The sequence below is a fragment of the Acipenser ruthenus genome, chromosome 2 (genome assembly GCF_902713425.1).
Source record: "Acipenser ruthenus chromosome 2, fAciRut3.2 maternal haplotype, whole genome shotgun sequence".
In the NCBI taxonomy this organism is placed as follows: domain Eukaryota; kingdom Metazoa; phylum Chordata; class Actinopteri; order Acipenseriformes; family Acipenseridae; genus Acipenser; species Acipenser ruthenus.
The window spans coordinates 52,759,690-52,786,493 of NC_081190.1; the positions used below are offsets into that span (position 1 = coordinate 52,759,690).

General features: G+C 36.2%; 2 protein-coding genes across 3 annotated transcripts; both read left to right on the plus strand.

Annotated features, from left to right (window-relative positions):
* Positions 1 to 1,282: 1,282 nt before the first annotated feature.
* Positions 1,283 to 6,353, plus strand: LOC117409145 (dentin sialophosphoprotein-like). Its single transcript, XM_058996998.1, has 7 exons — positions 1,283 to 1,415; positions 1,919 to 1,988; positions 2,107 to 2,139; positions 4,101 to 4,160; positions 4,718 to 4,768; positions 5,042 to 5,383; positions 5,694 to 6,353. The coding sequence occupies exons 2-7, from the start codon at positions 1,935 to 1,937 to the stop codon at positions 6,096 to 6,098; spliced, it is 945 nt and encodes a 314-aa protein (XP_058852981.1). The 5' UTR covers positions 1,283 to 1,415; positions 1,919 to 1,934; the 3' UTR covers positions 6,099 to 6,353.
* Positions 6,354 to 7,530: 1,177 nt separating this feature from the next.
* Positions 7,531 to 25,720, plus strand: LOC117408376 (RING finger and CHY zinc finger domain-containing protein 1-like). Of its 2 annotated transcripts, none has more exons than XM_034013321.3 (9): positions 7,531 to 7,637; positions 8,845 to 8,964; positions 11,938 to 12,053; positions 13,284 to 13,362; positions 13,743 to 13,787; positions 16,159 to 16,217; positions 16,325 to 16,354; positions 20,250 to 20,370; positions 25,497 to 25,720. In XM_034013321.3, exons 1-9 carry the CDS (start codon positions 7,584 to 7,586, stop codon positions 25,623 to 25,625), a joined length of 753 nt encoding a protein of 250 aa, XP_033869212.2. In that variant the 5' UTR covers positions 7,531 to 7,583; the 3' UTR covers positions 25,626 to 25,720. The 2 variants fall into 2 exon arrangements, with proteins under 2 accessions (XP_033869212.2, XP_058852984.1); XM_058997001.1 differs by lacking the exon at positions 7,531 to 7,637 and adding an exon at positions 10,226 to 10,287.
* The last annotated feature ends 1,084 nt before the right edge of the window (positions 25,721 to 26,804 follow it).

Sequence of the window (26,804 nt, forward strand, 5' to 3'; positions counted from 1 at the left end):
ACAATAATGTTTTGCTTCATTCACTGCTGACCGTCTTTGATTTATTCTCATTCTTTAAGTTCCTTAATTAAGAGTGTAATATGGTAAATTGTAAACTATTGGTTATATTTGCTATATACCGTACCACCTGTATGATATACAATGTACTTCGAGTATCTGGATCCTTATTTATACTGAGCTTTGATGTATCTGATTCGTTTTTTTCTCAGATACATTGGCCAACTTCTGCAGTACCTGATATGATAGCACACTGGTACTGATACTGACTTTCTAAATATGAAAATGTTACCATTATGTTACCATTCTAACCATGTGAAATGACATTATAGCTTCCCTTGTGTGCGACCGTTATATACTGCTAAGGATCTTTAAGCCAATTAGAGCGCATGTTTGGCCTGTTGTATGCTACGACACATCACAAAGAACTAGGGTGACCAGAACCGGGAGCTAATTAAGCAATTTAAATATAGGCTATTTTAATGGATATTTAAATAGCTATCCTCTCACTCTTAGTATTATCTTTTTTAAGCAGCTAGCTAATTTCAGTACACTTCTGGATGTAAAATTTTGAGCAAAATGTCGGGACACTGGGAACTTTGATGGAAAACCAGAACTATCCTGGTTAAACTGGGACATCTGGTCACTTGACAAAGAACCCCATTCATGACATCAATTATATCATATTGATTTTCTATTGTGCTTTTTTCTAATTATCTGTACCGGATGTCACTGGCTTTGAAGTAGATAGCTTAGGCACTGCTTGGAATTCCTTTGAATTAAGACCTTTTTAAATTAAAACCTTTTTTTTTTATATCATATTCCCATTTTTTTTATGAAATTGAAAGAAAAGACCAGAAAACATCACTACAGCTGGCAGAGTACCTGTTTATAAGATGACATTTCAATGAATGAACAAAAGATGGTCTGTGTTGTAGCTGGAATTCCTTTGCTAGGTATTCTCGTAATAACTACAATTAACTGATTCTTAATTTACTGTCATTGGCAACATAAACTGTAGTGGGAGCATACAGTTAAATAGACCCAGCTGAGTGATTTTAGAAATCTTTCGAAATCCTTGTGGGTTACTGACAATAACACTGTATCATGTTTCTTCACATGTTGTACCAATTGGTGAAAGTTTGCATTAACTTGCCACAGTACCCACAGGAAGAGTGGGAGAAGAAAGGTGGGCCAGTGCTGGTAAACCTCATGACATCACAGCCTTTTGTAGCAATTGGTTGATTCTGTCTGAGAAAGAGTTTAAAAGCCAATAAGCTAAAGCTCTCAGACAGTAGGACACAAAGAAATGTTTCAGTCATTATAATTTGTAGAAAGTTTTGTTTACTTGGTTGGCATCTGTGAAACATAGCAAGCTCAGAAGCTAAATCTATTCTTAACTTCAAGAACAAATCAAGGTATGTACCGATCTGAATTGGCTGCATGGAGATATATTTGGGCATTTTTTTGTAATTACAGTACAATTGCATCTTTATGTTTTATTTTTTGTTTTTAACATGAATAATTACTGGTTTGTTAACTTAGGCTATAGGTTTGAGGATCAAAAATAGATGTGAATAAGAATGTTTAATCACTAAAACTGATGTTTACTTAACTTTATATCAGAATTGTGCTCAATATTTTCAATAAATATATTACTGCTTTTATAGTTTAAATTCTTTTTTAAGACATTGGTTTAAATTTGATGTTAAAAAAAGGTTACTTGGATCTGATTTCTAGAGAAAACCACAAATGCTAAGTCTCATGAGCCGGACAAGTTTTTAATTAGCTGAAATAGGCATTCAAAGCTAGCAGTGCTAAGGTCAGCGTTGCTAAGAAGATAGATTTTCATGGTTTTCAGTTCATGGTTTTCATTTAATACACATATGAATGAAAGTTAACTGCATATGTTTGTTTATAGGTATACTTGAATAAAAATGAATACAACAATTCTGATATTCTTCCTCTTGGGGACAGCATATTGTCTTCCAGTGAGTATTTTACTTTTTGTTACACTTCAAATTTAAATTTTTCAATGACATACTGTACATTGGAATTCTTTTGAACTTTTTACATAATTTTATTGATTACGGGTGTCTTATCTTTTAGATGTCTCGCTATCAACAGAGCTCCGAGGAACAGGTATGTAGGTTGTCAAATCTTAGTCATTATAAAAAACATGAATGCATTGCTAATTCTTTGTTTTGAAAGAACCACATATGAAAATGATAGGAGCAGGACATATAAAAACAGCTATAAATGAAAAACCGTTATCAATTTGTCCCAAGCATTATTTTTAAAAACTAAGATAATTGAATGTAGGTCTGTGTGCTGGTGCACTGCCCAGTATGAGGAATATAATACATGTGGAGACGTATAACGCTATATTTAAACAGTTGTAGCAGCACGTGGGGATGTATAATGCTATATTTTTCAGAACCCCACTGCTTACTCTTTTAGATCCCACTACAGTATGAACATGTAATAGCTTGTGTTTAAAAGCAGTTTGAAGATTGAAATTCGGTAAATACAGAATCATCCAGATTGTCTCTGAAACTGGAAAAGAGCTTAACTCTCTGTTGTGTACTTTCCGAGTTAAAGGTGTCCATAAAAATGTGTTACATTCCGAGGAGACCATATTTTTCGGCCACCCATAACTGCACTGTACTGCAAGATTCAAAATTTCGCAATAAAGGAACTAAGAGAGACATTTATGTAGACAACTTTAAATTGCATCTGTTGAAAAAAAACAGACAGGTAAATCTTCTTTGACATTAACTCTTCTGTAACAGACCTTAACACATTGACGATTCTGGGACTTAAGGGGGGTGGGGGGTGGGGTTCATATAACTTTCTATAGTTATCAGACTTGATTTCATCCCTATATAAAAGTAAAAAGAGTAAGTGTTGACATATCCACAATAATTATCATCAATAATGTGTGCTAAAGAATGTCCTAACCAAGTTTCATCACAATTGGATAAGCAGTTCTGCAGTGAAATGTAAAACACAAAGCGCAGTGTGCATCTCAACAAGCAATATCAATAGACGTACATACCAAAATATGCAGTGCATGCTGATAAGGCAGTGTAGTTAAAACAGAAAGCAAAACAATGAACGAGAACAAGGTCTTCATTATGGGGCCTAAGGCCAAATTTCTAGGGGTTACACTGTAGTTCGATTAAACCCACAGGGTGAACTACTGTTTCAAAAACAAAAATTAATTGCAAAAAATGACGGTAAGATAAAGTTTGCGACACAAACCCACAAAACTAAGGAAATTGGGGTTACGTTTTTACACTACAGCAATCTTACCGAGAGATTGCAGCGCAGACTAGGATAGTGTGCAGGCTCCACTATTGTGGCGTGTACAATAAAATAAATAAAACCAAATAGCAGAATATGTGTCAGCACAGTACTGTTAATGTACATTGTATGATTGCAGAGTCAGAACAGAAAGATGGCAGTGTTTTGAGATCTCTACATCAAGACCTCTTAAATGTAATTAAAACAAGAAAGATTTAAGTGAATTATTAAAAAGTATTACTTATCAGTGCTTGCCCTGCACTGTGTCTGGATGTAGCCTAACTGAAGGTGTGCTCTTTCCCTAGAGTGAGTCTGATTATCCAATCAGTAACGCCTGGCATGGTGATCTTAGAAAACAGCAAGTAGAGCACTCTGATTCCTGATGGGAGTCGAGAGAAAACACACTGCTTGTATTGCAAAGTGAATTACAATACAGGTGTATCACAGCTGGATCTGAATAAAGAAATATATTTACTGACTTTGTCAATGTTTTTAAAGACATACAAGAATGTGAAATTAGAAACAATAAAAACATTGACAAGTGGTGTGTACATACATAATTAACTGATTTAAAGCCTAACTATTCCACATGTGGGTTATTGGGGAGATTCCAAAGGTTCCTAATCAATGCTGCAATGCCTAGGTAGAACAGGTATCAGTTAAGATTGCTGTAGTGTAAAAACAACTCCAGTTTCCCTAGTTTTGTGGGTTTATGTCGCAAACTTAACGTTATTTTATTGTGTGTTTTTTTGCAATAAATAAAACTATATTTAATTCATGATAACTTTCTTTTGCAGGAAAGCGAAAGTGCTTCAGAAGAAAATTCTCCAAGCAGAGAAAGTTCAAAACAGACAGAGGTAAGCTTGCTAGATTATTGTGGTGGTATTAAAGGATTGGACATACAATGAGACACTGAGCCACCATGGGCAGCCAGGTCAGCAGTAATTTGCTGTAATGTATCTGCAAGGTGTTTAAATAGTTCAAGACTATTCTTTAAAAAAATCTGCTTTTAATACATTCACGAAAGTTGGGGTGAAAGACTGCAGCAAATTATGTTCTCCAGAATTACCCATAGAGCCACCACCACTGTAGAAACATCAGTAAACTGTGCAATCTTGGATACAGAAACACTTCTTGCCAATGGAGCACATACTATCAGCCTGCATGGAAGTCTATATGGTTTCTGGTGTTGCAAGATTAAGCAGACATGGAGGATTCACACAAGTAAACAGATGCCTTTAAGAGCACAGGCTGCACTTTTATTTTCTGCTGACAAAAATGCAATACAAAACTTTCCAAATATACAAGAGGCAATCATGAGGCTGAACTTACATCCAATTCACACTACCTTTTGTTTTTAAAGTTGTAATCACAAAACCAAATTTTAATTTCTATTACTTTTGTTGTTTTTCAGGACAGTAAATCTGACAAGAGTAGTGACAGTGATGATTCTGATGAAACAGATGTAAGTCACTCTGTGCTTTTTATAAGCCATAATAGTATAGTTACCATTGCCTGTAATTACACAGGAATGTGAAAAAGGGCAAAACTTTTTTTGTTCAGGCTTGTTCAAGATTACTACTATACAAATGTTGTATGTTCTCAGAAATTAAAGCTCACTATTTTTCAAGATGAGCCCTTAGATGAGTTCTACAGAACAGCAACAAAGGTGTTTCCATATGAGTAACTAGATTTCGAACACAAGTTTCTTATGCTGTCAATGCACATTTCATTGTAGGAGAATGACAGTGATGAAAGCACAGAAATATCCACAACGGCAGAACCAACAATTACTGAACTTCCAGCAGAATCCACTACCCGGTATACGTTTACCACTGCTAGTGCCCGGGGTGACAATCTAGCAAACGACATCACATTTTACAAGAAGACAGCAAAGTTTGTAAACAGCAACAAAATATATAAGGGACTGGAGCCCTACAAGTTCCACGGGACTGATAAAGCTGCAGAGAGCCTGAAACTGGTTAGCAAACCTCAGTCTGGTGGCAAAAACACTGCATCTTCATTCAGCAGCAAGGATGCAAAGGCAGAGGGCAAAGTACTGAAAGGAAAACTATCTAAGGTAATATTATTATTAATGTATTCATTTTGACTATGATAAAATCCTAAATTCTAAAATAAATATCATGGATGCATCATAACCCATAATGCTAAATAACTGTGGAACAAATTAACGATTGCTAAAATATAGCCTGCATGTCCAAACAATCATAAGCCAGAACTCATAAGTAGGCCACTGTGTCATAGATTCTCATACTGTCCTTGTGCTAATAAATGCATACCATGCTTCTGCACAATTGGATTCCTGGGGATATGCATTTCCCATGGGGGATAATACCTTTGAACTATTAATAGTGTTATTTCCTCCAAAGGCCGCACATGTTACAGATGACTTAGTGGATGAGGACTCCAGCACTCCTGAGGTTGAGAGCCAAGGGCTTGACAGTCTCAGCAGCTCTCAGGGGAGCGACAGTGGTCTCCTTGCAGGAGACAGCGTGGAGGCCACAACCCGCCAAGCAGTTTCCCAAGACAGTGATAACAGCAGCCAACAGGATACTGCCCCCAGCCAAGAAGACAACAGCTCAGAGCAGAGCCCAGAGGAGGATGACACCAGCAAAAATGAGGACAGTGACAACAGTGAACAGAGCAGTGAGGAGCAACAGGCTACGTCAACGCCAAAGGAGGACAGTAACAGTGATGAATCAAATGAGAGTTTGGAACGTTCCTCTCAGGAGGACAATAACAATGGTGCCGCTCAGTCACAGAAACAAAAGTAATGTGGTTAGAATGTATTGTGAAGATAAAGTTGTAAGCAGGTGTATCTTTCAAATGCACACTGCATTCACAGCCATTGTAGCTGCATACTATGGAATTGTCCCCTTGGTCAACTGCATTTGACAGAAAAGGTGGACATCGCCTAATAGAGGATATTTTCTTCATTACACAGCTACATCACTATATTGAATATTTTGTATCACATTTTATCATGTTTTACACGTTTTACTATTCCAAATAAATGTACTTTTTTCTTATTTTTTTTCCTATGTATGTTTTTCTTTTCATATTTCAAGTAGAGATTATAAGAGTCACATGTACATGCACCCTTACACTTCATCAGCACAAAAGCATTATTTTCTCTTCTATTTAAACAGTTTATTAAAGCACTGTTAGACATATTGATGTTCACATAAAAAAAGCGTTCCATGGAGTTCCAGATCCCAATGATCCATTGCTGTTCAATTGTATAGTAACACTAGAGGGAGCCAAATAACCTTATCATACGTACTACTTTTGATGAAATTCTTGCCAAGTTGTAGCCATCATGAACATTTATTTTCTCAGTTCCATTAACAAACCTTGAAATTGAAAATGTAGTGAGCTGATTTAGAAGCAAGTGCATGGTTGGTCCCAAATATTACACTTAGGCACATTTGCACATTTTAATATACATAGATACATAGCTTTATTAAAATGTGGAAACCACTGATCAATTATGTCAATAAAAGGTGACCTACATGATTGTAAACACTTCATAATTGTATAATTTAGGGTTAATAGCTACATATACAGTATGTAGAAATATATCTATCAGTGGACAACTGAATAAAATACAAATCAGGGACTATCAGTACAAGACATCATTAAAGTTAATGTATGTATCTGTTTATCAAAAAACAAAAATATTGACATACAATATGGTCCAACTGGAATACATTTACTGATAATCCTTGATCTAATGTTGTTATGTAACAATGAAAATGTTACCTTTAAGTAAATGTACATGGTTGATTTTCTGTGTTAGGCAAACCCTTGCTAGTTTACAAACTTTTGTTAGTAACCTTCATGAAAAAAAAACGAAAAAAAAAAAACACGCACACACACAAAGCTGACAGAATTGGGTATTTTTTTTAAATACTGTTCCATCAATATACTCCACGAGGTTTTAAAATTGATACCTTTGTTTCACACAGTTGTCAATGTGATTTGTAAGCTCCACTAGATGGCAGCATCTCGAGAGCAGGGCATCTCAAACAGGGTCCATTCTACCCTAGTGTCTTATACTTTCGTTTTAACAGAGCTCTCAATTAATTAACTAAACCCGTATTGAACTAACAGTTTTCTTAATTAGCGCTTTTTAATTATGCTCAGCTGTTAAACATTTGGAGATTTCAAGTAAACTGTAAAATTGTACAAGTAACTTGAAATCTGCATACACTACTAGGAAGTAGAAAAAGTGCACTTCCGGGCCACAAGATCAAGAAATGGCTGCTTCTGTGTTGGGTTGTGAGCATTATATGCGCAGCTGTTTACTAAGAGTATGATTTTTTGTTTGTTTGTTGTTTTTTTGGGGGGGGGGGAAATCACACAGCATGCATGTAGGAAATACATTCACGAAAAATCAAAACAAGCTGTCTAACGTAATGACATTTAAAAGCAGAGCTGTATGAAGTCTGTGTTGCGTATTGCTGGCAAGCATACGAGCTCAGCTAGAACTTTTCGAAACTAAACACACAGGTCTACAGTTTAGTGGAATTTAAAGTTTATACCGATATTCGGTTTCTATTGGGTTAAACGACACCCACAAAGTAATGCTGATACACCCATAGTTCCTGTACTACAATGGCAGTCTATTGTTTTGACGTTATGTGCAACTGAATTATAAAGCGAATTTTAAATGTGTTTTTACATTCAAGAAAAAAAAAAATATTGATAGTTTGGACTTTACTTCGGTGCTTACTTCGCGTATTTATACTGTGACAACACATACGTGTAATGTGCTGTGGTACGGTGGTCACAATAATATTAATACAGCATAGTGTAATATGTAGCCTAAGTAATGAAAAATGATTTTTGATATCCTGCAATTGGGGCGCTCCCAATCATTTTACATTTAAATCTGACACCTTTTCCATAGTCGGTATATTTGAAACCTGTTTTGATATCGGTACCACAAACTCTGGTTGATAGTGCAGGTGGAATAGACAAGTGCCTACACAGTAACTACTAAGTGTTCATTCTATGGCAAACCTGTTACAGGTCTGCCAAGAAAGGATTAAAGCCTCACATGTCTTCAGCTGGCAGATTGTAAACTACTGCCACAACCACAACCTGTCACCTTTCTGTGATTAACTTACTGGATGACACAAGCACTCAGTTTCAGATAGGATGTCTTTGAATCACCAAGCCTCATACTGTATTACCATTTTAAACAGCTGCTGTATGATCCTAACTGTGGCACAATATTTTAAAAAAAACAACAAACTCGTATGAGGCCAACTAGGATATATAGAAAACAATGATTTCTTTCAACTACATAATGTGTAGAACACTTTATAGTCAAAATTGGAAATACAGGAGCAAAAATGCAATAGGAAATAGCATTCATTCATTAAAAGGTGAAATAAACAGTTGATAGTTTAGTATTATGTTCCCTTTCGATTATAATTAACACTTATAATTAACACTTGTCAGAAACCTATGTAATGTTGTTTTTAAACAAAATGTGCCTTATTTTTTAATCAGGCTCCTTGCTGCAGTAAATTGTATGTCTGTCGTCTTTGTCACGATGCTAAAGAAAATCACCAGATGGATCGTTTTAAGGTGAAGGAAGTCAAATGCTCCATATGCAACAGGGATCAGAAGGTAAATCACTTCACTTTATGATAAGTAATTAATTATATATGAATGGGGTTGTATACAGTACAGCATTTGTAGTTATACAATCAGACAATGTAGGTTCTTTTGTGTGTGTGTGTTACTGAATTTGTTATGGTGGAATGTTAAAGAAAGATAATGATCCAGAGTTTCTCTCTTGCTTACTGGATGTAACTGTGATTGGAAAAGATCGTAACCATGACAGCTAACAGTTATAAAGAAGCAGACAGCAACTGAAGTATTCTGGAATGTTTTAGTTTTTACAGTAGCTGAATTAAGTATAAATAAAAGATTCTAGAATTCAGTTTTAGTCAAACTTAATAGAACACCATAAAGGATGAACGAGATACAGGGGTTGGACAGAATTGTAAAAGTCAATCACAGGGTGTACTGTAACACTGTCAATAGGGTGTATAGCCTTAGCAGTGAGTCTGCAATGTGTTTTAAATGCTCTGAAGGATTAGTATTCCTTCTTCAATGATTGCAGCCTGCAAGTCCATCAGGGGTGCTGGAGGCAGAAATCTACAGCAAAATCAGTTCTCCAGTTTGGTCTAAGCTGTAGTTCAATAATGTTCAGATCTGGTGTGACTGCGTAAGCCAGGAGATAAACTGTATGCCAAGACTTACGTAACTGCATTTGTCATGTGTCAACAGAGCTACCACTGCCTCTGACAGATTTTCAACACACCCTTGTCTTTGTCAGATCTGCTCTTTCCTATTTTGACTTTCAAGTAAGCAATAACTAACAACAAGGTGTGTGGTAAGACCAGGGCTCCTTTTCAAAGGAACGCCTCCACCTCCACTCCAAAACAACAACATAAAATGGCTGAATGAAAAAAATGCTGAACGGCGATGCTGTGACTTAAATTAATTAGAACATACAAAAGAAAGTACATCTGTATTTTTGATATTGTGGACATTGCCATTGAAAAGATACACCGGGGGGCAGAGTTGAGCCGACACAGAGTTATTTTTTTTCCCTGTCACTGACAGTGCAGACACACTGTTTGAGTAGAACAGACGGGAGGAATAAACATAAATACAACAATGTCTCAGATTTCAGTAATTTTTCAAGGTATGTCTGAGGGGTGGATAATGTTTAGAAGTGTCTTTTTGTGTTTTTCTTTAGCGTTTACAAACCGCTAAAAATACATTATTTTAAATGACAGTCGGAGTGACTGAGTGTAAAGAAAGTGGTTTATTATTATTATTTATTTATTTTTTTTGTATTTTTGTTTTTTTCTTCCAGTTCATTTAATTGTTCTTCATCCAAATTGGCATGTCTATTTACTACTTTGGGATTTTTGGCAGGTAATTGGTCACTCAGTTTCATAGTTACAAGCAAGATGGCTACCTTCCGATACTTTAAATTGTGTGAGGTAGCGCAGTGATTTAGAATATGTGACAAGACTCTAACTGTTCGTATCCATCCAATATACGGACAGCTGGAACCTTGCTCGATACAATCACATTGCTTGTTTCACGTTCCATTGCCAGCCCTGGATTATACAGTCAGCACTCGGATAGCCATTACCCAGATACACGTCAGTCACGTTTTACCACCTTTGTATTAAGAACAAAAATCAATCCCCATTATTTATATATATATATATATAGATATATATATATATATATATATATATATATATATATATATATATATATATAGATATATATATATATATATATATATATATATATATGTAACAAATTAATGCACTTACCCGTCACACGCAATTTCCGACTCCCATCACCAGTTTTCTGAGGCAAAGCCCATCTCGTGATCCAGTGTGGCACCACACTCTATCCAATCGGTGCACACGACACAGCTGATCACAATAGAGTTGTTCAGCAGTCTTACAGCTATGCCCTTTCCCCAAGATGGCCGACTTCTGATACAAGCAGCTTCTTACACTACTTGGTTTGATTAAATTACTAGTACACAACAAAATATGAAAGCTGAACATTAATTTCAACAAAGAACGACAACAACTTTTTAATGAAAAAAATATATTGTAGCCTACTTCAATCGGAACATTACCCTGCTATATTATATTAAACCAAAACAATAACATTAATAATGATCTGGTTCTCTTGCCTTTTTCAATGAATATAATTGAATTAATAGAGAATAAAAACAACCACCTAGCCTAAGTTTAATTAATCGTTTTTTGTAATCTACCAGTGGCTTCTGTTTTTCATCAATGTTGTCCTTCTGGAGTGCCTCTGAATGCCTTTTAATTTGTTTGTTTTTTAAGCCATTTAAATGCAAAACCATAACAAAACATGTATACAGTCTTTTTTATTTTTAATTATTTGTCCTGCGGTTGCCTTTAATTAATTTCTCTGCACGCACTACTACTTTGTATATGATGTAGAATGTGTGATTGTAAACATCTAACACAAGTACATACAATACTCTTTCAAATAAACATGTTATGATTTTGATTATGTGCTTCCTAGGGTCGGTATTATTGTCATTGCTTGCGCCCCGGCACCTCTTTCTTTACAAATTAAGCACTGCCTGCTTGTGTTAGGTCTTGTCATTGTTTCAGATTGCACGAGAACAGTCTGTTGTTGCCATGAGAACAATCTGTTGATTGACAGGTTTGAAAGTTGTACTCGCACGATCTCTTTGACTGTGTGAAAGGATTATGACGGTATTACACCGGCATAGATTGTGCAATTTCATGCTGTGTGAAAGGGTATTTTACACACTCGTTAAAACGTTTCAGAGACGTCGCAGTAGCTGCATTTCTGTGTGAAAATGGTATTGTTCAGCCAATATTTTTAGGCAGCAGGTTACTAGATTAAATGAATATTCCCTGCTGTGGTGTCTTGAAAGCTTTTAAAGTCTTGAACACATTGTCTATATGGAAACGCTGAGTATGCTGTTTAATGTTAATTTAGTTTTTTATGTAAATATTTAAAACACTAAATATTTATTCCCTCCCCCCCAAGGCACAACAGACTTGTGAAGGCTGCAGAATAAAGTTTGGTGAATATTATTGTGATATATGCCACCTTTTTGACAAAGACAAAAAGCAATATCACTGTGAACAGTGTGGAATTTGTAGGTATGTATGAAGCTTTAAAACTTAATAATATAACTTTACAAATTACTGTGTTTGTCCAAGTACGTTGGTAAATTTCACTTAACCTGAAGCTGAAGGCCAGGATTACAGATTCTTTAGAAACATAAATTTCGAACAAACAGGATGATGATCTGTCAACTTCAGGCTGATTTTAGCTTTGATGTCTTTCATCTGTCCAACAACACTTGACAGTGAAAAAATAACACAGCTGAGTGTCTTGCATACATCTGATGTGTGGTTTTTATACAAATACAGTCCAGAGACTGCCTTTATATAATGTCTATGAGATGGCGATTAAATGGAAATTAGTTAATCTGGTTTAAGAGAGCCCAATTAGTACTAATATTGGACTACTGTACCTCATGTTACCTTAGGTAGCGCTAGATTCATTTTCAAGACGTTTACTTGGAATAAGCCATATGAATACAAGCATTTTAACAGGGTATTCATAATCGTTACTTCATTGTAGCCATATTGGCTTGGTGTAAATACCCATAACAATTGTTGGTTATAGTGATATTTGTATTGTAATTTAGAAGTTCAGATTTGATAGATAAATGAGTAAATCTGGTCTTAAAGATTTGCTTCCCCCTAGTGGTAATATATGTTTGACAATTGCTTCTAGAATCTACTGTACAAAGTATAGAAGTGCAAAATTGTAATTAGAATCACAAACTGGGATATTTTAACGCCATTTATGTCCATTATATCTAGTAGTTGGACACTGGCACAAGACCCTTACCTCTGCGTTTGCCTTCTCAGTTACCTCTGCTTAAATATTCCAAGGACATCTCTACAAATTAAAATTTAAAGGAGAGCAAAACATTGTACACTTCATGGGACATTACAGTAAAATAATTCATATTAAATGTTTCCCTTAGGTATTCATGTTTATAGTCAAATTTAAGACACCTTTTGAGTGTCCACAAATATGTTTAATCTATATTAATCACGGTCCTTTACATCATTTAAGAATATTAGTTAGGTGGGTTTTTTTTTAAGATCCAGGCAGAGGTTTGAAGATTGATTACATTATGAAAGATAATGCAGTGTGACCCATGTTGACAGTGAGGTTTGTTTTCAGTAGCTGAAGCTCATCTGTATTGATAGTGGATAGTGTTGGTATTTTCATCAGTATAGCATGAGTGATGTATGTCCTATGTTAACTAATTTATATTTACAGTATAATCATGTGTATTTTTTCACACATAGGATTGGTCCCAAAGAAATGTACTTTCACTGTGTGAAGTGTAACTTGTGCTTAGCCAGTGATCTACGAGGAAATCATAAGGTATTTCACATGTTTTATTTATCAAATGTCGGTGCCCTAATTCTAAATTAATTTCCCCAACAATATTGTAGTATGCAGGTTGTATTGTTATCTGTTGATATGAAATGAACCAACAATCTGGTCATTTCTTTTGATAGGGTGATTCTTGGTATCGAAGGAGGATGTAATTGCTAAACAGTAGTAGGCCATGCGCATGCTGATCAGTGGACATGTTACAATTGTTAAAAAATCGGTTTACTTCTATACAATATGTTTACACACATACAATTATTTACAGATACAAAAAATAGTTTATTTAAGTTATTCAGGTTATTGCATGTGTTTGAATGACACGGTATGTACAGCCATATTTAATTCTCATACTTAATTTTCCTACACAGTGTGTTGAAAATGTGTCCCGGCAAAACTGCCCTGTTTGTATGGAGGTAAGTCAATTTTATTATTAAGCTACAGTACATATTTACAGTAGCATATTTAGAAGTAGTTGCAACATGGATGGAGGAAAGATTGTTCTTTGCTAAGTATTTCTGATGCTCCTGGGATTGTGTCCACTAAAATAGCACAGCTAATTTACAATAGTGTGTGTATTCGGTGCTTTTCACAACTTGGGATCATGTACTGTTGTATGTGTTTTGGGTTTTTTTTTGTGCATATGAATCAAGGTCAGTTTGAGTTAGGTTTCCTCAATTTTACTGAATCCCAATACTGGGGTTAAATAACTGTAATAAGGTTTTTTTTTGTTGGTAATTTTGATTTAGAATTATCCTAAATAAACTACAATTACAAAAGGGCCAGTCATATATATATATATATATATATATACAGTGCCTTCGAAAAGTATTCAGACCCCTGACCAATTCTCTCATATTACTGAATTACAAATGGTACATTGAAATTTTGTTCTGTTTGATATTTTATTTTAAAACACTGAAACTCAAAATCAATTATTGTAAGGTGACATTGGTTTTATGTTGGGAAATATTTTTAAGAAAAATAAAAAAACTGAAATATCTTGCTTGCATAAGTATTCAACCCCTGTGCTGTGGAAGCTCCCAGTTTACACCAATGAAAGAAATTGCCCTAACAAGGACACAATTACCTTACCATTGGCCTCCACCTGTGAACCATTAAAGTTGCTGTCACATTTTCTGGATAAAAACCCCACTGTTGAAGGATCATTGGTCAGGCTGTGAATCTGAAGGAAAATGAAGACCAAAGAGCATTCTACAGAAGTTAGAGATAAAGTAATACAAATCCATAGATTAGGGAAAAGGTACAAAATAATATCCAAGTGGTTGGATATCCCAGTGAGCACAGTTGGATCAATAATCAGGAAGTGGAAGCTGCATCACACAACCCAGGCACTGCCAAGAAAAGGCTGTCCCTCAAAACTCAGCGCTCAAACAAGAAGGAGACTTGTGAGAGAAGCCACAGAGAGGCCAACAATCACTTTGAAGGAGCTACAGAGTTCAGTGGCTGGGAGTGTAGTAATGGTATACTCCATATCAAGAGCTCTGCATAACACTGGCCTGTATGGGAGGGTGGCAAGAAAGAAGCCGTTACTCAAAAAGTACCATCTGAAAGCACGTCTGGAGTTTACCAGAAAGCATGAGAGTGACCCAGCTGCGATGTGGGAAAAGGTTTTGTGGTCAGATGAGACCAAGATAGAGCTTTTTGGCCAAAACTCAAAGCAGTATTTGTGGCGCAAACCTAACACTGCCCATGCCTCAAGACACACCATCCCTACAGTGAAGTATGGTGGTGGCAGCATCATGCTGTGGGGATGCTTCTCATCAGCAGGGACTGGGCATCTTGTTAAAACTGAAGAAAGAATGGATGGAGCAAAATACAGGGAAATACTGCAAGAGAACCTGCTTCAGTCCGCTAAAAAACTGAAGCTTGGGAGGAAATTCACCTTTCAGCAGGACAATGATCCCAAGCACAAGGCCAAAGCAACATTGGAGTGGCTCAAGAACAAAAAGGTGAATGTCCTACAGTGGCCCAGTCAAAGTCCTGATCTCAATCCCATTGAGAATCTGTGGCACTATTTGAAAATTGCGGTCCATAAGTGTCGTCCAACCAACCTGAACAACCTGGAGCAAATCTGCCAAGAAGAATGGGCCAAAATCACTCCGACACTGTGCAAAGCTGGTACATACTTACCCCAAAAGACTTAAAGCTGTTATTGCAGCGAAAGGTGGCTCTACCAAATATTAATGTGTGGGGGTTGAATACTTATGCAAGCAAGATATTTCAGTTTTTTTATTTTTCTTAAAAATATTTCCCAACATAAAACCAATGTCACCTTACAATAATTGATTTTGAGTTTCAGTGTTTTAAAATAAAATATCAAACAGACTGAAATTTCAATGTACCATTTGTAATTCAGTAATATGAGAGAATTGGTCAGGGGTCTGAATACTTTTGCAAGGCACTGTATATATATATTGGGACAATACTGTGTTTTATGTATGCATTTCAATTTATTTAATTGTGAAGCTCATGAAATGTGGGCAGGTGGCATCAATGCTTCCTCTTACAGCTCTGTGTCAATGAACGCCCCAATTTGTGTGTTGGTTTTGTGAAAGTGGGCTAACCTCAGCCAGATTTGAAAGCAGAGCGACCTCACCCTCTGCATTGATTTTAGAATACCTTATGAAATATTTGTTATATTGAATGTTAAATTAAATTTCTAACCTATTAAGGGGAATTACAATGATAGTTGTAATAACAACAGATCTGTTTTACACAATATAATTCAGTTGTATGTGTAAATTAGAGCCTTTTTCCCCCCAGGATATTCACACATCACGGATAGGTGCACAGGTTCTACCCTGTGGTCACCTTCTTCACAAGTAAGCCCCACATTCTTAGTTACAAAATTACACTTCAAATATTGCATTGTAATATCCTGGTTTGTCACATAAATTGTATTGTGCTGTTTTTTTTTTTTTTTTTACAGAACATGTTTTAAAGAAATGTCTAAGACGGGGTAAGTTGTTTCTGTAGTAATACCTTGTTGGATTTACTTTTTACAGTAACTAAAAGTGTTAGAAATGGAGCAGAATGTCCCAACACAGAGTACAATACTAGATATTAATGACTTGCAGTCCTTAATGCCTGATAATGTCTAGATACAAAATAATGTGTTTAATTGATTTATTACAATAAACTGAAACAATATTTATAGCTAGACAAAACGTAAACAACGAAAAATATGCATGATTTTTAACCAGATCCACATGCTGAACATTATTAAATATGGTAGCAAAAAAGAATTGGTTAAAATGCCAAGTTTATGCAAAAATATAGATCTGTTTATTTTATACAGAAGGAAAACTAAAACTGAACATAAGTTAAATGTGATGAAGGGATGAGCATTCACATTCGACTAGGCATTCTGTAGGCCTCTATGCTAAAACTTCTGTCTTGGATCTTACATTTTGTACTATACAAAAATGATCAATCAAGTAGGTTTGTAAAATGTTACAGTGTGAATTGAAACTGATTTTCTATCTTAGAATTTACAACCTGAGGGAATGAATAAAGGTCTTGGATTATCGTGTTTTCTGTAATAAGTACTATGTGAAGTGCATCCTGTTATACTCATTCCCCACTGATTTGTTGGTATTAATTCAGTTCTGTTAAGGACAATACATTTATGTGTTATATTGGTCCTAGTACAGTTCGCTTTTAATTCATTGAATACTGACATGCATGCTCCTTTTGTATGTGTTTAACATGATTCTAATTAAGTGGATAGTTTAAATAAGTGAGTGTTTATCCCCCTTTAGCACTGATGTTTGCACCTCTTCACTCCTACACTGGTTGTTAAGCACTTTTGGCCTGTACTTCTGTATAAAATAAGCAACTCTCTATTTTTTTGCATACACGTGGCATTTTAGTGAATTCACACACACACACACACACACACTCACTATAACGAACCTGTTGGGGTCCAAGCCTTTCGTTCATTATATCGAGGTGTTCATTGTAGCGAAAGGAATGATACACTGTTGGAGTAAGTTAATGAGATGAGATTGTGAATAAAAGTAGAATTACATGTACCTGTTCGTCTCATGTATGCAGTATTCTGCCTTTATCCATTTCGTTAAAGAATTAAAATGCAGTACAAAAAGCAAAAATCCCGTGCACCAAAGCAAGTGCACCAAATCTTAATCCAACATGCAAGAATCCCAAACCCAAACTGATCTTTTATTCCAAATCAACCTGACATGAAAAGTTTGCCAAGAAAAGTTCCTCTGATCCTCAAGTTATTTTTTTTATTGTTGTTTTTTTTTTTTTTTTTAAACTCAATTTTTCTTTGCCGCATAGTTTCTGAACAAGCCAAAAAACAGAGTGCTTTTTGACAACCTATATTCACGACAGAGATATGCCTGTGTTACTCCTTTTTTCGAACGATCAATATAGTTTCCAGCTTTGTTGCAACATGAAATTATTTTGTTTCGGAGGCAGTTACACAGCGCATGCTTTTTATTAAGACAAAAGAGTGGACTTCACTGCAGAGGTGGCATCCCGTGCGTACAGACTGGGATGTTGACAGTGTGTGTTTATATTCCAGGGGCCAGGTTCGTTATAATGAAGGTCGTTATAGCGAGGGTGTACTGTGTGTGTGTCTATATATACACTCACGCTTTAAAAAAAAAAAAAAGAGATTATTGTAAATGATTTACTATATTCAAAGTAGAGCAAGTGTATATAGTTGAGAGGGAATTACAGGGTGATTAGAAAGTAAGTTTACCTCATGAGATGTGGTGCATTGATGTGGTAAACTTACTTTCTAATCACCCTGTATATTGAAAAGCAGTTAAGGAATCTCGCCTTGGCTCATCTCCTCCTTACTTCATTAGATAACTTTTCTTGTGTCCTTTGTATTTGTAATGTAGAAATGCCAACTACTAAAATGTAATGATAGCAGTTTGCACTGCAAAAATTTCAAACCTTAAGTAAAAAAGTCAAACATACCTTTGGTAAAGGTTTTCTGCAAGAGGTTGTGTATTGAGTTTATTTTGTGAGACGTGTTTTAAAAAAATCTTGACATTTTTGAAGCATGAATATTCTGATATCTGTTAAATGCTTATATTTCAAATGTAATATAATAAAATGTGTTTTTGACATTATTGTGCATAGTGTGCGTTTTTGTTCTGTAGGTTTTATAATCAAATGCATATTTGTTTTGTATTTGTTATGTAGAACTGCAAACTCAAATGTAATCCTAGCCGTTTTGAATAGTAAAAATAAGTTTACCTAGGCTATTCAGAACTAGCGGTGAGTCCGAATATTCGAGGAATCGAATATTCTAAATAAATTACAAGTCATGGCTTTTTTTTTCTTTTTTTTTTTTTAAATAATTATTTGAATTCCTTTTTCCAAATTTTGGAATGCCCAAGTATTATTCAACCTGGTTTACCGCTGCAGCCCCCAAACTAACTCGGTAGAGACGAAGACAAGAACTCACATCCTCCATAGCTTAGGGGCCATATAGCCGAATGCACTACCTCCTGTGTTTGTTTTTAAAATGTTTGGAATGGTGAGATACCTCTGCTACTTTGGAAGAAAACACAGAATGTGGCAAAAAACAAACAAACATTGCATCCTTTGCAGTGCGCAGTGGTCGGCGATGTGATGCATCTCGGACTGAAAAAAAATAGGCATTTTCAATGTTAATCCTGTTCTGTTTGAGTTCTGCCGATATCGGGTTGATTCCGGAATCAGCCGTTTTTAAAAATTATATTATGGAATCAGCAAGTATGGGTACAGTACATCTCAATTTTTATGTTATATTTTATAACATAGATGTTATTGAGCAAACATATTTTGTTGCACTTTCTTAGTAAGCAGTAGTGTTGTGTGTTGTCGAAGGGTGTTAAAAATGCAGTTGAAAGTTTTGTAGGTCGTTTTTATAAATTTCTGCGTTTTTATAGTTAAAACCCTCTGCTATGTTCATATTTCTTGCTTATCGTTTACATCATTTTTTACTTTTAATACTTTTAGATGCCTTTGCTGTTACTTTTGATGTATTTATCTAATGCGTCCCTATAAGTGTGGTTGCTGCTAATTCATTCAAGGACCTGTTACTGTTATGAGTAATTTAGTGGTTGAGTATTCGGGTACTCAAAATTTGTGTTCTTGGTATACTCGAATATCTTATTATTCGAAATTCCTACCCCTATCAGAACAAGAAAAACCTTTGGATTCTGGGGGCCAGCTGTCCCAAGACCAAAAAATGTCTTGGCAGGTTACCACACTTAAGTCTTGGCCACTTGCTTTGCTCCCGCCCCTGGTACCGTGGTACTTAGGTCAGGCAAATACAGTATAGCTGGGGCAATGGATTGGAAGAAATGAGTGGAAAGAGGGATCCAGGGTACAAGTAGTTGGCCTGGAGTCCAGGACTGAGAGTCAGAGTGGCGTGAAAGTTGGGAATCAGGGGAGCATGTGTTTCGGTGGAAAGGGGTTAGGTGAAGCTGGTCTGGAGTAGTGTCTGAATGTCTGCTACTTTGGAGGAGAAGGAGGCAAAAGCATCAAGTGTAAAGGAAGAAGATTGGGAAGGGGTGGAGAAGGGAGGGAGGAAAAGGTGGAGAAAAGTCAACGGGGGTTGTTAGGATGATAGACTGATAATAGGAGTGTTTGGCAGAGGGTGAGGGTTGTCGAGAAGGAGGACATGAGGGAGCGGTAGTGGTCTAAATCAGAGGGTAACTTGGCAAAGCCATTTTATTAGCATAATAACACATTTTAGTGTGTACATTTGCATTGCAATATACAGGCTTCTCGAGTGTTTGAAGGCAATTGGATCTTTAATTGTAATCATTGAAGAACTTTATTGGAATGGCCAAAATCTATATTTAAATTGTTTTCTGCTTTCTTAGAGCATATAGATGCCCTCTGTGTATGCATTCAGCTTGGGACATGACAACTTGCTGGGAGGAACTGGACAAAGAAATATCCCAGACTCCGATGCCAACTGAATATCAAAATTCAACTGTAAAAGTAAATATACCTTTTTTTTATTATTATTTATTATATAATGTTGTGTTTGAGCAAATACATAAAGAATACACCATAAATGTTTATAGAGTACTGTAGTCATTCAACGAATTAGGATAGCTGAATAACTCCCTAACCCCTTGGGTTGAGTAGATTGTTTACAGCTATTCTTTGTTCTCTTTCTCAGCAAGTATGAATTTTCCCCAATTAAACCTAATTTAAAATATCTTCCTTATTTACTTGGAGGAACAAAATGTTGACACACTACTCTTTCTGTTTTATGAATTTTTAAAAAAGGAAATAAATCAACCACAACAACTGAATAACACTACAGTATTTAGTAGCTGAGAAGCAAAAGTGAAGGCTGGTTCATACTTCAGACATGATTTGCGGTTGGAGTCGAGGGTCTCTGACCCTGTGTGACAGGTCGGAATTACGTCACTCTTGCGACGTGTGTCTTTTTTGTCTTTTCTTCTAATAGAAGAAGTTTGTAAACATCCACATTTATATAACCCCTCACTTAAAGAATATAGAGATGCCCAAATAATAGAAACAGCGTTGGTGCGTATTATTCAGAAAAAAATTGAAAAGGACTGGAGAGAATGTAAAGCCTGATGCAGAAAACTGCGTGATAGATTTGTTAAGAACAAGAAAACCCTGAAGTAAAGAGTGGAGTCGGAAGCTCCTGGACACGCTTTGCTGGAAATTGCCGGTTGCTAAGTGCAGTGTGACTGCAAGTCTTTCTGCAGGTGTCACAGGCATCGCATGTGTATTTTTGCATTGAAGCAGTGGTCTCAATCTGTTTCGCAGATTGTCAATCCTTTCACCTGTCATTCTAAAATACAGTAATCCCCGGCTAAGAGAATACCCTTTGGGAAGCAAGCACAGTGTTCTTGTAGATTAAATATTCTCTAAAACCGAGTTAGCCACCAGACACAATATGAATCAATCAATAAATAAATAAATATGTATTACTTGTCATGATGCACGTGCATCAGCATATGAAATGAACTGAATAAGAGAAAAGCAATAGGCAAGTTTATGTTGTTAAACTATAATAATCAATTAACAGACAAACTTACGTTAATAAATTAACTGTCAAAATAAATTAAAACAGCACCCCAACCCACGTTAAATGCAGCAGCAGCTCTAGATTAATTATGAATACATGTACAGGAGCAGTATTCAAGAAATGCACAACATTATTTAACAGAATGGCGAAGCAACTCCCCAGAACGGGAAGCAAAAATTGCTTGGTGACTTGTGTCCTGTTTCAGGTTTTTTTGCCATTTGTTTACATGCCATTTTGTAGCGATGAGGTGCCTAGGTGTCTCAAGGCTCTGTACAAAACAAAACAATCAAACACAGATCAACATTGCAAAAACACAATTGATCATCATAAAAGTACAGTATATTGTAATAAACAGTGCAGACTGCAGTAGAGTCAAAGACTTAAAAAAAAAAAATACGGCGGAGAATAAGTGCGTCTTAAGGGTATTTTTAAATTTGGTTACTGTTGTGGATTCTCTAATGAAAGTTGGTAGCAAGTTCCAAAGAAAAGGAGCAACATAGCTAAAACTACACCAACTGAGCGTAACACGTTTTGGAACCATGCATTTTAACAATCCAGAGTTAGAGGATCTGAGCTGCCTCCCAGGAATGTAAGGGTTAAGAAGGTCCATTATATAACCAAGACCCTGTCCGTGCAAAGCCTTGTAGGTCAACAATATTTTAGACACTACTGTATCTAAAATATCTTTCACCATTATATACCTGCATCTCTCTAATTTAATGGATACAATTCTCATTTTCGGGTTCTCTGTTGGTTGAAAGGATGGAGGTACCAACAACGTCGCTTGATTTTTTTTTTTTTTTTGATTTTTTTTTACACCTCTTGTATGAGGTGCAGTACATACTCAGCACATCTCTGACGTATCGTATTTATCTGCGACAGAAGTATGAACTAGCCTTTAATCTCTCAACATGTTTCAAAACATTGTTTCACGTAAAGAAACAAAGCTGTATCATCCTAATACTTGTTGAAAACAATGAATAGCATGTTTTGTAAACACCTAAAAAAAATAGCCCTTAATGTGTATAGCCCTTATTGTCGAATTATAATATGTATTTACAGTGCTTTGCAGAAGTATTCACCCCCTACCAATAATGTCACATTTTGTTGAATTACAAATAATTTATGCACAGTTTTTCAAACAAACTTTTTTTATTTAAAGCTGTAGTGGTTAAACTGAACACTGTTATATGAGGAGGAGGTTAAATGTCAGCAAAACTTGCAAAGAAAATGTACAAAATGAAATTTTCTGGTTGCATAAGTATTCAGCCCCTTAAGTCAGTACTTGGTAGAAGCACCTTTTGCAGCAATTACTGCTGTGAGTCTTTTTGAATAGGTCGTTACTAGCTTGCAGGGTAGGATGGTGACATTTTTGCCCATTCTTCATAGGAAAATTGCTCCAGTTCTGATAAGTTTGTTGGGGATCGTCGATGGACTGAAATCTTCAAGTCTCGCCATAAATATTTGATTGTATTCAAGTCAGGACTTTGACTGGGCCACTCAAGAACATTAATTCTCTTCTTGTTCAACCACTCCAGTATGGCTTTGGCTTTGTGCTTTGGGTCATTGTCCTGCTGAAATGTGAATTTCTTCCCCAGTTTCAGAGTCTAGGCTGACTCAAACAGGTTTTCCTCAAGAATTTACCTGTACTTTGCACCATCCCCTCTATCCTGACAAGCTTCCCAGTCCCTACTGAAGGGAAGCATCCCCATAACATGTTGCTGCCACCACCATGCTTGACAGTTGGGATTGTGTTGACTGGGTGATGTGCAGTATTGGGCTTGCGCCAGACGTAAAGCTTGGAATTGAGACCCAAAAGTTCAATGTTTGTCTTGTCTGACCACAAAACATTTTTCCACATGTCTGCAGTATCATCTACATGCTTTTTCGCAAACTCCATACGTGCTTTAAGATGAGTCTTTTTGAGTAATGGCTTCTTTCTTGCCACCCGTCCATACAGGCCAGCTTTGTGTAGGGACCGGCTTATTGTTGATGTGTGAACACTGACTCCCATCTCTAAATTGCAAGTTATAACTTCAATATTTAAAGAGATGTGATGCTCTGTAAACATACAAAAATGAAGCATGTAATCGAAGTTGGTAAAAGCAATTTTTGCAGTTATGGATAAAATACATAACACTTCGGTGTAATTATTTTTGTGTCAAATCAACCTGACCAAACTTTCACAAACTAAAAGATGATTTTAAACAAGTGCAGCTGATCTAGCCTGTTATGTTGCAGTGATTCTAAGACTTGTATGGAGGATGAATGTAATGTGTACGTTTACGAATGGAAGAATAGAATAGGTGCATAATCCAAAACAAAAATTATAACTTGTTTTCCTTTTATAAGTAAGTTAGAAATGAAGAAGAAATGTCTTTGTCTCGTAGTTTAAATTACATATTACCTGTTCTGTTGCATGTTATAACAAGCTGCTGGGCATAATCACATCGAAATTGTCCTGTAGACACAGTAGACTTGTTAGACTTTAATTCACATAGTGTAATAGGGATGGGACTGTATAAAATTTGCACTGTATGATAACCATTAAATAAGACCCAGTGGTAACCTTAATATCACGGTATACAGTACATCATGCAAGTTATAAAGGCTTAAAAAATGAAGAAAGACTAATGTAAATCACTTAATACTGTAATTCACAAAAATAAAACCAACAAATCACACTTCATTTCATGGAATGATTTAAACATTTGGTATTTAGTATTTTACTATGCCAGATAGCTTGGTACATTTCTTTTTTATTAAGACAATCAGAATTAAAAAAAAAAAAAAAAAAAAAAAAAAACTAAAGTTGTACACACTCAATGTTATACTACAAGTATTAAGATCTGTTATTTGCTCGAAATGACGTGGTGCTGTAGTTTGTTAAAACATTTTAACGTATAAAATTAAATAAATAAATAAATAAATAAATAAATAAATAAATAAATAAATACTTTGTTTAGCTGATGGTAAATAGAATTGAAAATGATCAGTCATATTGCTTAAAACACACACATGTACCACAGGTTAATATTTAACAGCAGAGATTAGTTGTTTATTGTTTCAACCGGATAAATAAAATGTATAGCAAACAAGACGTCACTCAACACCCACAGAAATATGTGCAGATTCTGCATAGCCCAGCGCAGCTTTGAAATGTTACTGTGGGAAGCTGGCTGTGGCTGTGAACCCAAGGGACGATGCAGAGATCATGAGTGACCTGTTAATCGTAATGCAAATAACCACTAAAACTACTGCTGCCACCTTGTTAGCGGAGGCGAACGACGTTTTAACATTATGCAATGAAGCCATGAACAGCCTTGTCAACGCTATATTAAATAAATAAATCAATTATTTAAACAAACATAATGTATTAAATCTGTGATAAGTGATGTATAATTTTACAATAAAGTTAATGTTAATCAATTACATTAAACTGACTGTTGATAATCCAGACAAAATATAGCACATTGAAAATGTGTGCTGCGCTGCAAGGTTTGGAGAGGGCATTTCTCTAAAAGCTACGTGTGACGCCAGAAAGATAGCAGCCGGCGCAGCAAGCTCTGGGTAACAACGCAGCGATTGAAACGTGTATTCTGTGTCGTTGACAGTTTCCATCAAAATCATTATCAAAATACAGTATCCGTTCACAAAAAGATCTTCCTCAGACACTTTGCTAAGGCTGCAAGTACCATCGCTTGATTTAGAAGAAGCGTGTTTGCAGTTGAAAACATGTGTTAACCGGTGTACAAAGGAATTACGATAATTGCAGTGTAGAATAAAAGGAACGGTATTAATACCGTAATGTACCTAAACCGCGGTGAACCGAAAAACCGGTATACCGACCCATCCCTATAGTGTAAAATCTTTCATCTAAGCCTAAGGCATCACACAGGAAAACATTTCTTCCTAGTAATTTATAATAAAAGAATACACAGCTAAATAATTACGAGGTACACACTTTATTTTTGTAAACATGATGCAGGTATATCCTGCAACTATATTTTTTAGTAATCATTCACAATTTTTCTTTGCCATTTTCCTTTTTCTTTAGATTCTGTGTAACGACTGCCAGACACATTGCACTGTACAGTTCCATGTGCTGGGAATGAAGTGTAGTGGTTGTGGATCCTATAATACAGCTCAAGATGGAGGATTGATTAATCAAGAGCCACAAGAATGATGAAAACATATTAAATTGTGTGTTTTTTCTTTCTTTCCAGCAGCAGTCACATTTAAAAAAAAAAAAAAAAAGATATTTAACTAATCAGAATTGCATGCCTTTCCAAAAAATAAAACCGTTTTAATAATGTGTTACATCAGCAGTAAAAAAAAATGTGAATGTGTATATGCCATACTAGAAATGTTGATCATCACATGTATTCAGAAAAAGGCTCAGCTACCACTTATGTTTTGTCATCTTGATACGTGTGTGTAAATACCTGGCAACAGGTATGTAATGAAGGCAACTTTAGTTAGTTGATAAGAACATTAAAACAGGATTTTGAAATTATCATTATCATACTTTGTGTGTTTACTTAGGTGTCTATCCAAATGTCACACTTACATTATTTAGCTATATCTACAGACCTCCTCATGGTTGCAGGGGTGGAAATCCTAAGTGCCTAGTAGTTTGAGTGTTGCCAACGAGCTCGTGAAGGTTTTCTCCTGGGTGGGGATCCCCAGGGAGATACTGACCGACCAAGGCACCAACTTTATGTCCCGGCTAATCCGCGGAACATGTAAACTTTTGGGGATTAAGACCATTAGGACCTCGGTGTTTCATCCTCAGACCGATGGTCTTGTGGAGCGCTTTAATAAGACCCTTAAGAGCATGTTGCGCAGATTTATTAGCAGTGATGTGCGTTACTGGGACTAGCTGATTCCACCCCTTCTCTTTGCGATCAGAGAGGTACCCCAGGCTTCCACGGGTTTTTCGCCATTCAAGCTGCTGTATGGGCGAAGACCCCGGGGTGTGCTCGATCTGGTCAGAGAGATGTGGGAGGAACAGCAGGATAATTCGACTAATACAGTCCGGTATGTGTTGGACCTGCGCAAACGTCTTGAGTCTGTTGGAAAATGGGCGCATGATAATTTGCAGCAGGCACAACACAGACAGGAGACACAATACAATAGAGGAGCCCGGTTACGCACATTTCAGCCGGGGGATAAAGTGCTTCTATTATTACCCAGTTCTAAGTCAAAACTTCTGGCTAAGTGGCAAGGACCCTTTGAGGTTACACGCCGGATTGGGACTGTGGATTATGAGATCTGCCAGCCGAAGCGACGGAGAGAGAAACACATTTATCATGTTAACCTCTTGAAGCCCTGGCTGCAACCGGAGGCATTGGTAGTGGCGCAG

Bases quoted from the DNA above. Each gene is read 5' to 3' on its own strand.
- LOC117408376 (XM_034013321.3), top strand. From the start codon at position 7,584: ATGGCTGCTTCTGTGTTGGGTTGTGAGCATTATATGCGCAGCTGTTTA. The intron at 16,218-16,324 runs GTAAGCCCCACA...TTTTTTTTACAG, and splicing joins TGTGGTCACCTTCTTCACAA to AACATGTTTTAAAGAAATGT. The intron at 16,355-20,249 runs GTAAGTTGTTTC...CTGCTTTCTTAG, and splicing joins AAAGAAATGTCTAAGACGGG to AGCATATAGATGCCCTCTGT.
- LOC117409145 (XM_058996998.1), top strand. From the start codon at position 1,935: ATGAATACAACAATTCTGATATTCTTCCTCTTGGGGACAGCATATTGT. The intron at 2,140-4,100 runs GTATGTAGGTTG...TTTCTTTTGCAG, and splicing joins AACAGAGCTCCGAGGAACAG to GAAAGCGAAAGTGCTTCAGA. The intron at 4,769-5,041 runs GTAAGTCACTCT...ATTTCATTGTAG, and splicing joins ATGATTCTGATGAAACAGAT to GAGAATGACAGTGATGAAAG.